Source organism: Aquarana catesbeiana, linkage group LG11, assembly GCF_042186555.1.
Source record: "Aquarana catesbeiana isolate 2022-GZ linkage group LG11, ASM4218655v1, whole genome shotgun sequence".
NCBI classification, from domain to species: Eukaryota; Metazoa; Chordata; class Amphibia; order Anura; family Ranidae; genus Aquarana; species Aquarana catesbeiana.
In genome coordinates this window covers 2,122,667-2,134,828 of record NC_133334.1, presented here as the reverse complement: position 1 = coordinate 2,134,828, position 12,162 = coordinate 2,122,667, and the positions used below count along the sequence as shown (strand labels likewise).

The following is a 12,162-nucleotide window of genomic DNA, read 5'->3' as shown; positions in this document are numbered from 1 at the left end:
GCAAGTGTCTCAAATGAGTGTCAGGCTGCTGAGACAATATTGCATGACTGCAAGGGTCTCAACGGGGGTCGGGTTTGGAGACGATATTGCATTTGCAAGAGTCTCGGTGAGTGTGAGGCTGCTGAGACGATATTGCGTTTGAAAGAGTCTCAACAAGAGAGTCAGGCTTACTTTTTAATATCTTTATAAATGATATTGGGTCTGGGATCGAAAGTAACATTTCTGTCTTTGCAGCTATGCAGTGGAATAACGTCCTTACAAGATGTCTCCAATTTACAAGCCAATCTCAATGCTCTGTCTGATTGGGCGATTATGTAGCAGATGAGGTTTAATGTTGAGAAATGTAAAGTTCTGCACTTTGGGGCTAAGAATATGCATCATACATACTAGGGGGAGTACAACTGGGGGAATCTGTGGTGGAGAAGGATCTGGGGGTTTTGGTAGATCATAAGCTCAATAATAACATGCAATGCCAAGCTGCGGTTTCCAAAGCGAGCAAAGTCCTTTCTTGTATTAGGAGAGGTATGGACTCCAGAGAGAGAGACATCATCTGTACAAATCATTAGTAAGACCTCATCTGGAATATGAAGTTCAGTTTTGGGCTCCAGTTCTCAAAAAGGATATCAGGGAACTGGAGAAAGTGCAGAGAAGGGCAACCAAACTGATAAGAGGCATGGAGGAGCTCAACTATGAGGAAAGATTAGAGGAACTGAATGTATTCTCTCTTGAGAAGAGGAGAATAAGGGGGATATGATCTCCATGTATAAATATATAAGGGTCCATATAGTGAACTTGGTGTTGAGTTATTCTCTTTACGGTCAACACAGAGGACAAGGGGGCACTCTTTATGACTGGAGGAAAAGAGATTTCATCTCCAAATACGGAAAGGTTTCTTCACAGTAAAAGCTGTGAAAATGTGGAATACACTCCCTCCAGAGGTGGTTCTGGCCAGATCAGTAGATTGCTTTAAGAAAGGCCTGGATACTTTCCTAAATGTACAGAATATAACTGGGTACTGACATTTATAGGTAAAGTTGATCCAGGGATAATCCGATTGCCTCTCCGGGGATCAGGAAGGAATTTTTTCCCCTGCTGTAGCAAATTGGAGCATGCTCTGCTGGGGGGTTTTGCCTTCCTCTGGATCAACTGAGGGTACAAAATTGGGTATATGGGATTGTAAAATATTTTTTATTTTATTTATTTATTGTTTTTAAGGTTGAACTGGATGGACTTGTGTCTTTTTTCAACCTGAATAACTATGTAACTATGAATTATATGGGAGACAACAAATGATAACTAATTGATAGGACCAGGGCTTTTTTTCAGGGGGAACTTGGTGAACTCAGTTCCACCACCTCTGGCTCAGACCCTTTGGTGCTGCTCACCACAATCACTTGTAAACACAGAAGTCTGGTTTCTGTGTTTATAAGTAACAGCTCTGCACTCTGTGTGTAACCCCCATGAACTCTGCACTCTGTATGTAATGCAATCCTGATATTTAATGCCCCTTTAAGACCCTTTTACTGTTTGTGAAATATGACCACACCCACTATTTGATGGGGTTTTGGGGGGGTTGTGGTTGAGTTCCAGCACCTATTGTTTGAGGAAAAAAAGCCCTGGATAGGACATAAAGAATATGGTAATGAATCTTACTTGCAACAGTGAGCCATGCGAGTGAGTTCATGGCGGACTGTGGCAGGAGTGCAACATATCGGGAAGGTGTGGCGTGATGCTGTGCAAGAGGCAAAACAGATGTAGAAAATAGAACGTGAGAAGTGCGTACAAATGATTCGTAGGTTCCACTGCGGGAACCGAACACATGGTACGGCGACACCTCGAGTGGCCTTGAATTTTGACATGACAAAACACGGTAATGAATCCTACCTGCGACAGTGACCGCGTGACTGGGTTCGCATTGGACTGGAGCGGGTGTGAAACACACCCGAAGAGTGTGGTGTGGCGCCGTGCGTGAAGCACAGAAAATAACTTTGGTTTGGTAAATAAATGAGAGAAGAACCATGTACAAATGATTCGTAGGTTCCGCTGCAGGAACTAACACACACGGCATGGGGTATCTAATATGAATCGGTTATAAAGGGAAATGACTCTGATAAGAATCGGTTTGTAAAATGTATGAAATGAATCTGATACAAATTGGTTGTAGAGTGTATGCCGACCCTAACTCTGAAACCGAACACCTATCAACCACCCAGCCCCCCAGGCTAATTAACTGCAGACAAGGCACCAGGTAGGTCTAATTACCACCTCAATCAGCCACAGAACCTGTATAAACAATACATCCTCATCTCCAAATGGATGAGACGCCAACCCCATGGATAGTGAATCTCATAACCAGTGAAGCCTATGCCGAGTGATATCAGACAACGACCGACAGCGGCTCGGAGGCTTAGATTTACAAATGAATTCATGTTTGGCAGAAAGAAATTACGAATGTACTACACCTGTGCTGAATGATGTCGTGACAACAATTTGGTGGCAGGTTTTTTAAGAAAGGGATACAGGATAGGAAGCATGCCGAATCGCAAGATTGCACGATACGAAAAGGTTTGAACACTACCTGCGACAGTGAACGGGAACCACCAACGAAGACCACGAACGGAGAAGCCGCAATATACTTGTGATCGAATGCACAGACTCACGAACATGAGGTGAGCTGGGAAGAGTTGGCCCAGTGACGTGTAGTATCGCGCACTGGAACCGACAAAGAGCATGGACGAGTGGGCTGCTTAAGTACCCTCCGGTAAGGTTGTTACATCATCCCTTTATTCCAGGACACACATTCATTACACAGGTTCTGTGGCTGATTAAGGTGGTAATTAAACTTACTTGGTGCCTTATCTGCATTAAATCAGCCTCAGAACCCGAGTAATTAATGTGTGTCCTGGATTAAAGGGATGATGTGGCAACCCTACCCTTCCGGGCTCCTCCCATAAATTCACGCCACCATACCGGCCTTCTTATTTACGTTTTTGGTTCTAACATAACAATATGTGGAAAATTTCAAGGGGTATGAATACTTTTTTAAAGCACTATATTGTATTATATCACCCACCAATGTATATATTATATTATATCACCCACCAATGTATATATTATATTATATCACCTACCAATGTATATATTATATTATATCACCCACCAATGTATATATTATATTATATCACCCACCAATGTATATATTGTATTATATCACCCACCAATGTATATATTATATTATATCACCCACCAATGTATATATTATATCACCCACCAATGTAACTCTGTACTGCAGATGGTGATGAGGATGTCAGTGAAATGAATACTTTGTATAACACGGCTGTTCTCTATATTGCAGTATCTCCGCCCACTCTGGGGGAAATCCAGTGTGACCCCAAACAGCCCGAACCTGGACAGCCGGTGACATTTTCCTGTACGATTGGTGATATGTGTCCTGGAGGTCCCGGCATTCAGTGGACATGGAGTGCAAAGGAATTGTCTGGTAAAGACTGGAAAGTGAACATCCAGCAAGACCCGGAATCCAAGATTTTCTCTGGAACCACAGAGCTGACAATCACTCCCCACACTAAAGATCATTCCTCTGAAATCCTCCTGGAGGTCAATCATTGTGGAAAACGTCTTACAAAGAGCACACTCCTCAATTTTAAAGGTACCTCCCCCCCAGCCTCTATCATCCCCACCTCACCCTCCATTCCCATCTGTCTGCAGATCACTGCTTCCACTTCTTCCTCCTCTGTCTGCAGAGAGATCACTGCTTCCACTTCTTCCTCCTTGATCTGCAGAGAGATCACTGCTTCCACTTCTTCCTCCTTGATCTGCAGAGAGATCACTGCTTCCACTTCTTCCTCCTCTGTATGCAGAGAGATCACTGCTTCCACTTCTTCCTCCTCTGTCTGCAGAGAGATCACTGCTTCCACTTCTTCTCCTCTGTCTGCAGAGAGATCACTGCTTCCACTTCTTCCTCCTCTGTCTGCAGAGAGATCACTGTTCCACTTCTTCCTCCTCTGTCTGCAGAGAGATCACTGCTTCCACTTCCTTCTCCTCTGTCTGCAGAGAGATCACTGCTTCCACTTCTTCCTCTTCTGTCTGCAGAGAGATCACCGCTTCCACTTCTTCCTCCTCTGTCTGCAGAGAGATCACTGCTTCCACTTCTTCCTCCTTGATCTGCAGAGAGATCACTGCTTCCACTTCTTCCTCCTCTGTATGCAGAGAGATCACTGCTTCCACTTCTTCCTCCTCTGTCTGCAGAGAGATCACTGCTTCCACTTCTTCCTCCTCTGTCTGCAGAGAGATCACCGCTTCCACTTCCTTCTCCTCTGTCTGCAGAGAGATCACTGCTTCCACTTCTTCCTCTTCTGTCTGCAGAGAGATCACCGCTTCCACTTCTTCCTCCTCTGCCTGCAGAGAGATCACTGCTTCCACTTCCTTCTCCTCTGTCTGCAGAGAGATCACCGCTTCCACTTCTTCCTCCTCTGTCTGCAGAGAGATCACCGCTTCCACTTCTTCCTCCTCTGTCTGCAGAGAGATCACCGCTTCCACTTCCTTCTCCTCTGTCTGCAGAGAGATCACTATTGTTGGCTGTGATATATGGGAAGGTCGGTTAGTATTTATGTATTATATTTTCCTCCACAGGTCTCTATAAGGTCAGTGAGATCTCCAGTGACCCCTATATACCGGGCTATGGAAGTCCTGTGACTCTGCGCTGTGATGTGATTGGCTGTGATCCTGGAGACACCCCTGAGGTCACCTGGTCAGGTACTGGAGGAGTGCTGGAGAAAGGAGAGCAGAAAGTGACCCGAGGCAGCGGAGACGTTCTGTCCTGTTATCTGACTATAACACCTACAGCTCGGGATTATGGGAAGATTTATACCTGCAGGGTGACACAAAGGGGCATGCAGCCAATCACAAAGGAGAGCTGCTTGCGGCTTCCAGGTACGTTTCCTTCTTCTCCAATTCAGAAATAATAGTAATGATGAGAACACCGGCAGACATTGTTGGGAAATATACACAATTCATACAAACTTCTCCCTGAGTGTAAGCCAATGACGGAGACCCCATTCCTCCAGAGGTCAGAGGTCAATCCTGCAGACATTTCATATACACACCAAGTATGATCCAAGTCATGTATTGTAGATGGGACCTCATATACATTATATGAGACATCACACTGATGTAGACCCTTCAACTAAAGTGTATGGATTCCCCACAGGAGATGGTAGATGTACCTGATAGGTGAAGGCCAACAGCAGGTTCTCAGGGGAGCAGAACACAGCGGAGAGGAGCTGGTAGATAGGTCTATGTCACATCAAGGTGCTAGAAGATAGTCCAGCATGAGAGCAGGTGATGGAGATCCCCCAGGGCTAGAAGTTTAAGGGTCAGCTGATGTTCAGGAGGGATACCCTCACAATATTTGGACTCAGCAGCATGCTAACCTTACGTATCAACCCCTGGGTTCACCATATTCTAGGCAGCATAGACTACAGAGCCCACAGATCAGGACCAGGTAACAATGGACTGGAACATAAAGCAGGACTGCAGACCAGGACATTGCCTGGAGGTCTGAACAGGTGATGGATTTGGATTTAGGTCAAAGGTTAGAGCAGGCAGAAGACAGGGGTATTCAGGATACAGGTCAGTACACAGGTCATTAGGCTGCTGGCTGGATACAGCATAAAATTTCACTATAGACTTGGCATCTATCTAGTAACAAGCTTTGCCTGGGCAGCAGATTAGGAATACCTCGGTCAGAATGAGAAAGAGAAGCCCGGAGCAAAAGGAAATGAAATGACATAAGTGAAGGGCGGGCATGACAGGGTTAAGCAGGGCACAGGGAGAATAGCGTTTCTGTAAAAGATTAGGAGATTGGTGGCTTGGGCAGGGGGGAGGAGCTAGCTGTATGAAGCAGCACATGTGTCCTTCCCCAGCTCAGTGGTCGCATTGGGAGTGAGCTGTGAGGAGCTGCAGGACCATGGCTGAGGTAAAAGCTTTGCTGGACAGGCTTTGGGCGGAAGCGGTGGCAAGGAGGGGATGGATGGCTGCAGGGACGGCCTACAGCGGCATTAGGAGAGCGGTCCCCAGAACTGCATATAGAGGGGAGAGAGTCCGCACGAGCTTGGTGGTCACGGCTGCCAGAGCACTTCTCTCTGGACTCCCCCCCCCCCCCAGGGCTCAGCGGCAACACGGGAGTCCCTTCAGGGCCCTCTGCAAAACGATCCTGGGAGGAATCCCCAGCATGGCTGGAGCGCGGCTGCTGGCAGATCTGCAGCCCCCACTAGCGAAGACGGAACATGCTGGCCCCACCCCTGGCATTAGTGCAGCGGAGGCGGGGCTCTGGCGTGGGATGCGATCCGCAGCGGAAGCCGGGCCTTTTCCATCTGCAGCCGGCAGCCCCCAGGCGGTGATAGGGCAGAGGACAGAGCCAGAGGAGAGGAGAAAAACAGGCCGACAGAGCGGTGCAGGCGGCAGAGGCCCAGAAAAAACATCTAAGAAGTCGGTGGGCAGATCCGGTGAGTGGAGGTGTGCCAGAGATCAGTGCGGATCCTCGGCATCCGGGGATGAATCCCCCGGAGGGCTGTCAGCAGGAGCCAAAGAAATGGTGGGCGATCGATCTGAGGGTGAGCTGTCGCTGTCGGATGATAAAGTGCCGCAGAGATGTCCAGCGACGATGGAGGCGGGACCGTCCGCTGGTGGGACTCTTCCTAGGTAGCCTGGTAAGTCAGACTTTTCTCAAATATGTATTGTGGGGGATGCTGGGTCGGGGGCAGGTGGTGGGATTAGGCCTGGTAGTCATATTCCCCCCACAGCGGGCAATTCCGCCCGTTTCCCCCACGGCGGACCTGGGGTTACAGGGGTTTCTGGCAGGTTTAAAGGATTTGGTAAAACAGTTTGAGCCAGGGACGAGCGGGGTCCCGTCACCGGCTATGGCATGGGTGGCGCAGGAAAAAGGAGAGGGTTGCGGGGAATCCCGTTGCAGGGGTTTCGCCCATGGCAACAGCAACGCCCGCGGTGGGTGTATCGGCGGTGGTAGGACAGGAGTCTCCCAAGACGGCGACGGGGGACACGGCAGGGGAGGCAGCTAAAAAACAGGATCTGGTTAGGTTGGCAGACACTGCAAAATGTGAGGTTTATGTGTGTTTCGAGGGGCCTTTTGGGGCGCACCTGAAGCCAGAGGTGATGGAGAAGATATGGAAAGGCGAGTACATGGAGATATTCACACTTCTGCCGCTGGAGAAATTTAATTTAGATAGGGCAAAGAAAGAGGATAGGGAGAAGAGGAGATACAGGCTTATCCCGCGGTCTTTCCAGAATTGGCTTCAGGCTTTCACCATAATGGCTATTGTGATCGGCGAGAAGAACCCGGAACATTGTTCGACGCTGTTCTGCTACCTGGATGCTGTGTGAGAGGCACATAGAGTCTACACGGGAATTGCGTGGTTGCGCTATGATGAACAGTTCAGGCAGAGGAGGACGATACGGCCGTCATTACAGTGGGATCACAAAGATATAAGTCTGTGGATGCGACTTATGAGGTTGGTGAGTCAGTTTTTTCGGGGGGGGGGCGGTGGCTCATCCAACCCCGTACAATTGGCCACAAGAAAAAAGGGCGTGTGCTGGCAATATAACGAGGGCTCCTGCAAGTTTGGGGGGTCCTGCAAGTACAAACACGAATGCTCAGGATGCGGAGGTGGGCACCCATTGTCCCGCTGCTTTAAACAAGAAAAGGGCCATGCCAGGGAGTCTGTTAGTAAGAGGGACGATGCCAGTGAAAGTGGAAAAGATGCAGCCGTTTCTCGATAGGTACCCGGATAAGGGAGGCCAGGTTGTTGAGCATGTTTTTTTTAGAGGGGTTTAGGATTCCGTCGACCCTGGTCGATGCACCTCCAGTGGCTCACAATCTGCACTCAGCTTTACAGCATGCGGACATAGAAGCTAAGGAAGAAGGTGGCTTTGGGCCGTATGGGTGAGCCATTCCCTAGTTTACCGGATTTGGTGGTTTCACCTTTGGGGGTTGTGCTAAAGAAGGAGCTGAATAAATTTAGGCTGATCCACCATTTTTCCTTCCCAAAGGGGATCGGTCAATGACGCGATTGACCCAGAAATGTGTGCAGTAGCATACACGTCTTGATGCGGCTGTATTTTGGGTTTCGCAAGTACGGGCAAGGCGCCCATATGGCAAAAGCGGACACGGAATCGGCTTTTGGACTTCTTCCGGTACACCCGGATAGTTTTAGGTTGCCATTGACAGGAGGAGTTTTATATAGACCGCTGCCTGCCTATGGGTTGCTCTATTTCTTGTGCGTTGTTTGAGCAGTTTAGTTCATTCGTGGAGAGGGTGGTTCAAGACATTGCGGGAGTGAATTTGATCATACACTACCTGGATGACTTTCTGTGTGTGGTCCAGGCCTCGTTGGGGGTTTGTGCAGTCCTGTTGACTACGCTGGAACACTTTGCCGCTCGTTTCGGCATCCCATTGGCCCCAGAGAAGACGGAGGGACTGACTACGGTGCTGAGCTTCTTGGGCATTGTCCTGGATTCGGATGCCATGGAGTGCAGACTACCAGAGGATAAGCTGTTGGCACTACAGGCCGAGATTCGGGGGATAATGGGACTACGCAGGGTGCAACTTCGGACATTGCAGTCACTATTGGGTACGTTGAATTTTGCGCGTCGCATCCTTCCGATGGGGAAAGTGTTCTGCAGATGGCTGTCGGCAAGCACGGCGGGCATTAAGGCCCCCACTCATTATGTGCGACTGAGACGGGAACATAGGGATGATTTAAGGATTTGGCATGCATTTTTGGACAATTTCAATGGAAGGGCATTATGGATGTCAGGGCCGGTTAGCAATTTTGATCTGGAACTGTACACAGATGCACCTGGATCGGCGGGTTTGGTGCCTTCTTTCAAGGTAAGTGGTGTGTGGGGCCCTGGCCGGATTTGTGGAAAGAGACAGGTTTGTTGAAGAACATGTTGTTGCTGGAGCTGTTTCCAGTAGTATTAGCAGTGGAGTTATGGGGGGAGTCATTCAGAAACTTGAAGGTGCGTTTTCACAGGGTTAATCTGGGGGTGGTGCAGGTCATCAACAAAGTGTCGGTGGCATTCCCACTGGTTTTACAGCTACTCAGACTCCTAGTTTTGCGTTGTCTGAATGTTTTTTTTATGTGGTGCACCTCCCGGGAGTGGAAAACGTCATTGCTGACGCTTTGTCTCGCTTTCAGTGGGACAAGTTCCGGGAGTTGGCACCGGAGGCGGAGCAATGAGGGGTTCCTTGTCCTGAAGGGCTGTGGAGAGTTGCCTCGGAAGAGTATCCGGATGGATAAGGCAGTCGGTGAGCTTGGCGACATGGGTGGCGTATAATAGGGTATGGTGAGAATGGTTGTCCCTGTTGCAGGAGGTCACAAGTGACCAGGAGGAGCAAGACTTGAGATTGACGGTACTGTACTTTGCTTTACGTAATTTGGACATTTATTGTTATATGGGTTGTTGTTTCTTCTCTTTCAGGAGGAACCCAAGGATTGGTCTGGATACTGGGCCATTCATTCTTTCGGGGGGCAAGGAAGGCAAATGTGTGGCCAGAGGGTAGACAATTAGGCATTCCAAGAAGTGAGGCTTGTATTAGGTGGCTGGGGGTTCTTGGGATGCTATGGCATAGGACCATTCCAGAAGTGCACAGATTTGCACGTTTGGACAGGCCCCCTGACATTCTTGTTTTGCATGTAGGGGGGTAATGATTTGGGGGTAAGGCCCATGTTGGATATTGTGCGAGATTTCAAATTTGATTTTTTGCGGCTCCGCTTGGCCTTTCCAGAGATGATAATAGTGTGGTCCGACATTGTGGCACGGACGACTTGGAGATTAGCGAGGTCAGAGTGGATTAACAAGGCCAGGAAGAAAGTAAACAGGGAAGTCAGCAGATTTGTGATTTAGAATGGGGGGCTTGGCGATCAGACACTTGGAGCTGGAAGTCGATACATGGCGTTACCTTCGTGGAGACGGGGTGCACCTCAATTCTGTGGGGATTGATATGTGGGCTCTAGGTTTGCAAGATGGGATACAGAGAACATTGAGGGTGTGGCGGCGCACATAAGGGTAAGGTTTTCCACTTTTGTGCTGTGGCGGGTTGTTGGTCTTTGCGGGTGATGAAAGTAACCTCGGATATGAAAGAGTTCTGGGCCCATCGGTGGTATGGGTCCCGGGGGTGGTATTCCAGCTAACGGTGGTTTAGCTGGAATTTGGTTAATGGGTGCACTGCGGTCAGTGTTTGGTTGTCTCTGAGCTAGCATGTCAGCTGGAGGCCTATTTAAGTTTAAGGTACCGCAGTGCCGGATTGGATCATGTGACAAGCTTGAGGTTTTCCTGCAAAGACTAACGCAAGTATGTAACTGATGGGTGGTGGTTTAATGGTTGTTTTATAAAGTTCTGTAAATTTACTTGAGTGTTAATAAAAAAATGGCTGCTACGGCCAATATTTACTCCAGCTTGGTGTGGTCTCCATTCATGGGTAAGGGCACGGTAAAGCAGAGGTGGATATTGGTCGGGCAAAGTTAGTTTATTATGTAGCATCTGTTATACAGTGTCAAGCTTTGCTAACTGACTGCTGCTGGGAGGAGCGCTCTTCACTGATTTACCATGGCTGCAATACTCTGGGTAAAACAAATTGAATTACACACGAACATGCACCATACAGACAGATGTGGAATACAGGAGGTAGGTAATGCTGACAATATATAGTATTGTAGAGGGTGCCACAACATACTATATATACACTGTAGGATGGGTTTTAATTGTTTACCTTAGCTCTAGCTCTGGCATACTAGGCACCTACTGTATGTCACTGGCATCAGTTATGTTCATATGGGTCTGGTCTCCACTCCTTTCCAGGTTATGGGGCCTTTTCTCACTCACTGCACAGTTCCCGGAACAGTAGAAGGTCTCTCCCCAGGATCACACTGTGCAGTAGTAAAGGGGGTGCTGCTACTTCATAGTGGACAGCTCCCCAACTGGTTTCAAAGATCATTTTGGCAGTGGAATGTTTCTTACACACACATCCAGCTTCTACCTGGCACTGGGTTGGATTTTCATGATCTGGGTATGTACCTGGCTAACCAGACTGCTGGATTCTAGGAGAATATGAACATTGCTCCCATCTATCTTAACCACACAACTCGGCATGTCCGGATCTGTGAACAAACCTGGGAGACATATGTACTGCAGTGTCACATTCCATAGGGACCTGGGACAGAGAACATCTTGCAGCAATGTGTCCCCATTAACCATGCTACCAGCACTGTATTTGCTCCTGGGCTCAGCAGGGGCTCCCAAGGTGCAGACCTCTTGTACATTTACAGTAGACCACTCAGTAGCCTTTAGAGACCTCTCGGCTTCAAGAAGAATTCCAGGTATGAATATCTTATACATAGTTACATTGTTTCAGCTTTGACCAATATAACTAATGTACAGTATATATCCTACCTAGCTGATGCCACTGGAAGCTGGAAATCACCACCGCTACTACACCACTAATACGCTTGTACTACTCCACTAATACACCGACCTCCACTAACTTTTGGTTTCCGTACTGAACGGCTGGCCCATTACATTCTAAACACAGTAGGTTGGCCACTCTGCGCAGTGCCATCTAGAGAATACCTTGCGTTCTCTGAATGAATGAGAAGCACTCTGATTGGATAAGGTGGAGAGGCAGGGCAGTGGCAATATGCTCTGCACCTCGTTCAATCAATGAATGCATTGCATTAGTTCAGAAAAGCATTCTCTGAATGGAGCCCATGTGACCTCCTGTGTTTAGGATGCAACAGGCCAACTGGTCAGCATGGGACCTGGAAGCTAGTAGAGATTACTATAGTAGTGAAGGAGTAGCGATGTCTACTTCAGTGACTTCCAGATTCCAGAGGAATCGGCCAGGTATGCTCTGCTGACTTTGGGGTTGCCTTGCTTAACTACACCCTTGGGGTTGATGACAGGGCCTACAGAACACGGTTCACTGTGACTTATTCCACAATTTGGTCCACCGTGGGAATCTCTAGTTAAAGCCGCTTCTTTATAGGTCCAGCGGCATACATGTTGAGCACCTGCACAAGTCATCACCCCTAGGCATCGGAGGATTTAGGCTTTTGTAGCACTATT

The 12,162-nt window shown here is 48.3% G+C and overlaps 1 protein-coding gene across 1 annotated transcript in view; it reads left to right on the top strand.

Moving 5' to 3' along the window:
• The window catches only part of LOC141111801 (hemicentin-1-like), a 236,467-nt gene that overhangs the window by 202,617 nt on the left and 21,688 nt on the right, over window positions 1-12,162 (top strand). Inside the window, exons 8-9 of the mRNA XM_073603936.1 lie at window positions 3,356-3,667; window positions 4,651-4,950. Coding sequence (XP_073460037.1) covers window positions 3,356-3,667; window positions 4,651-4,950 — 612 coding nt within the window. The remainder of the gene's footprint in view (window positions 1-3,355; window positions 3,668-4,650; window positions 4,951-12,162) is intronic.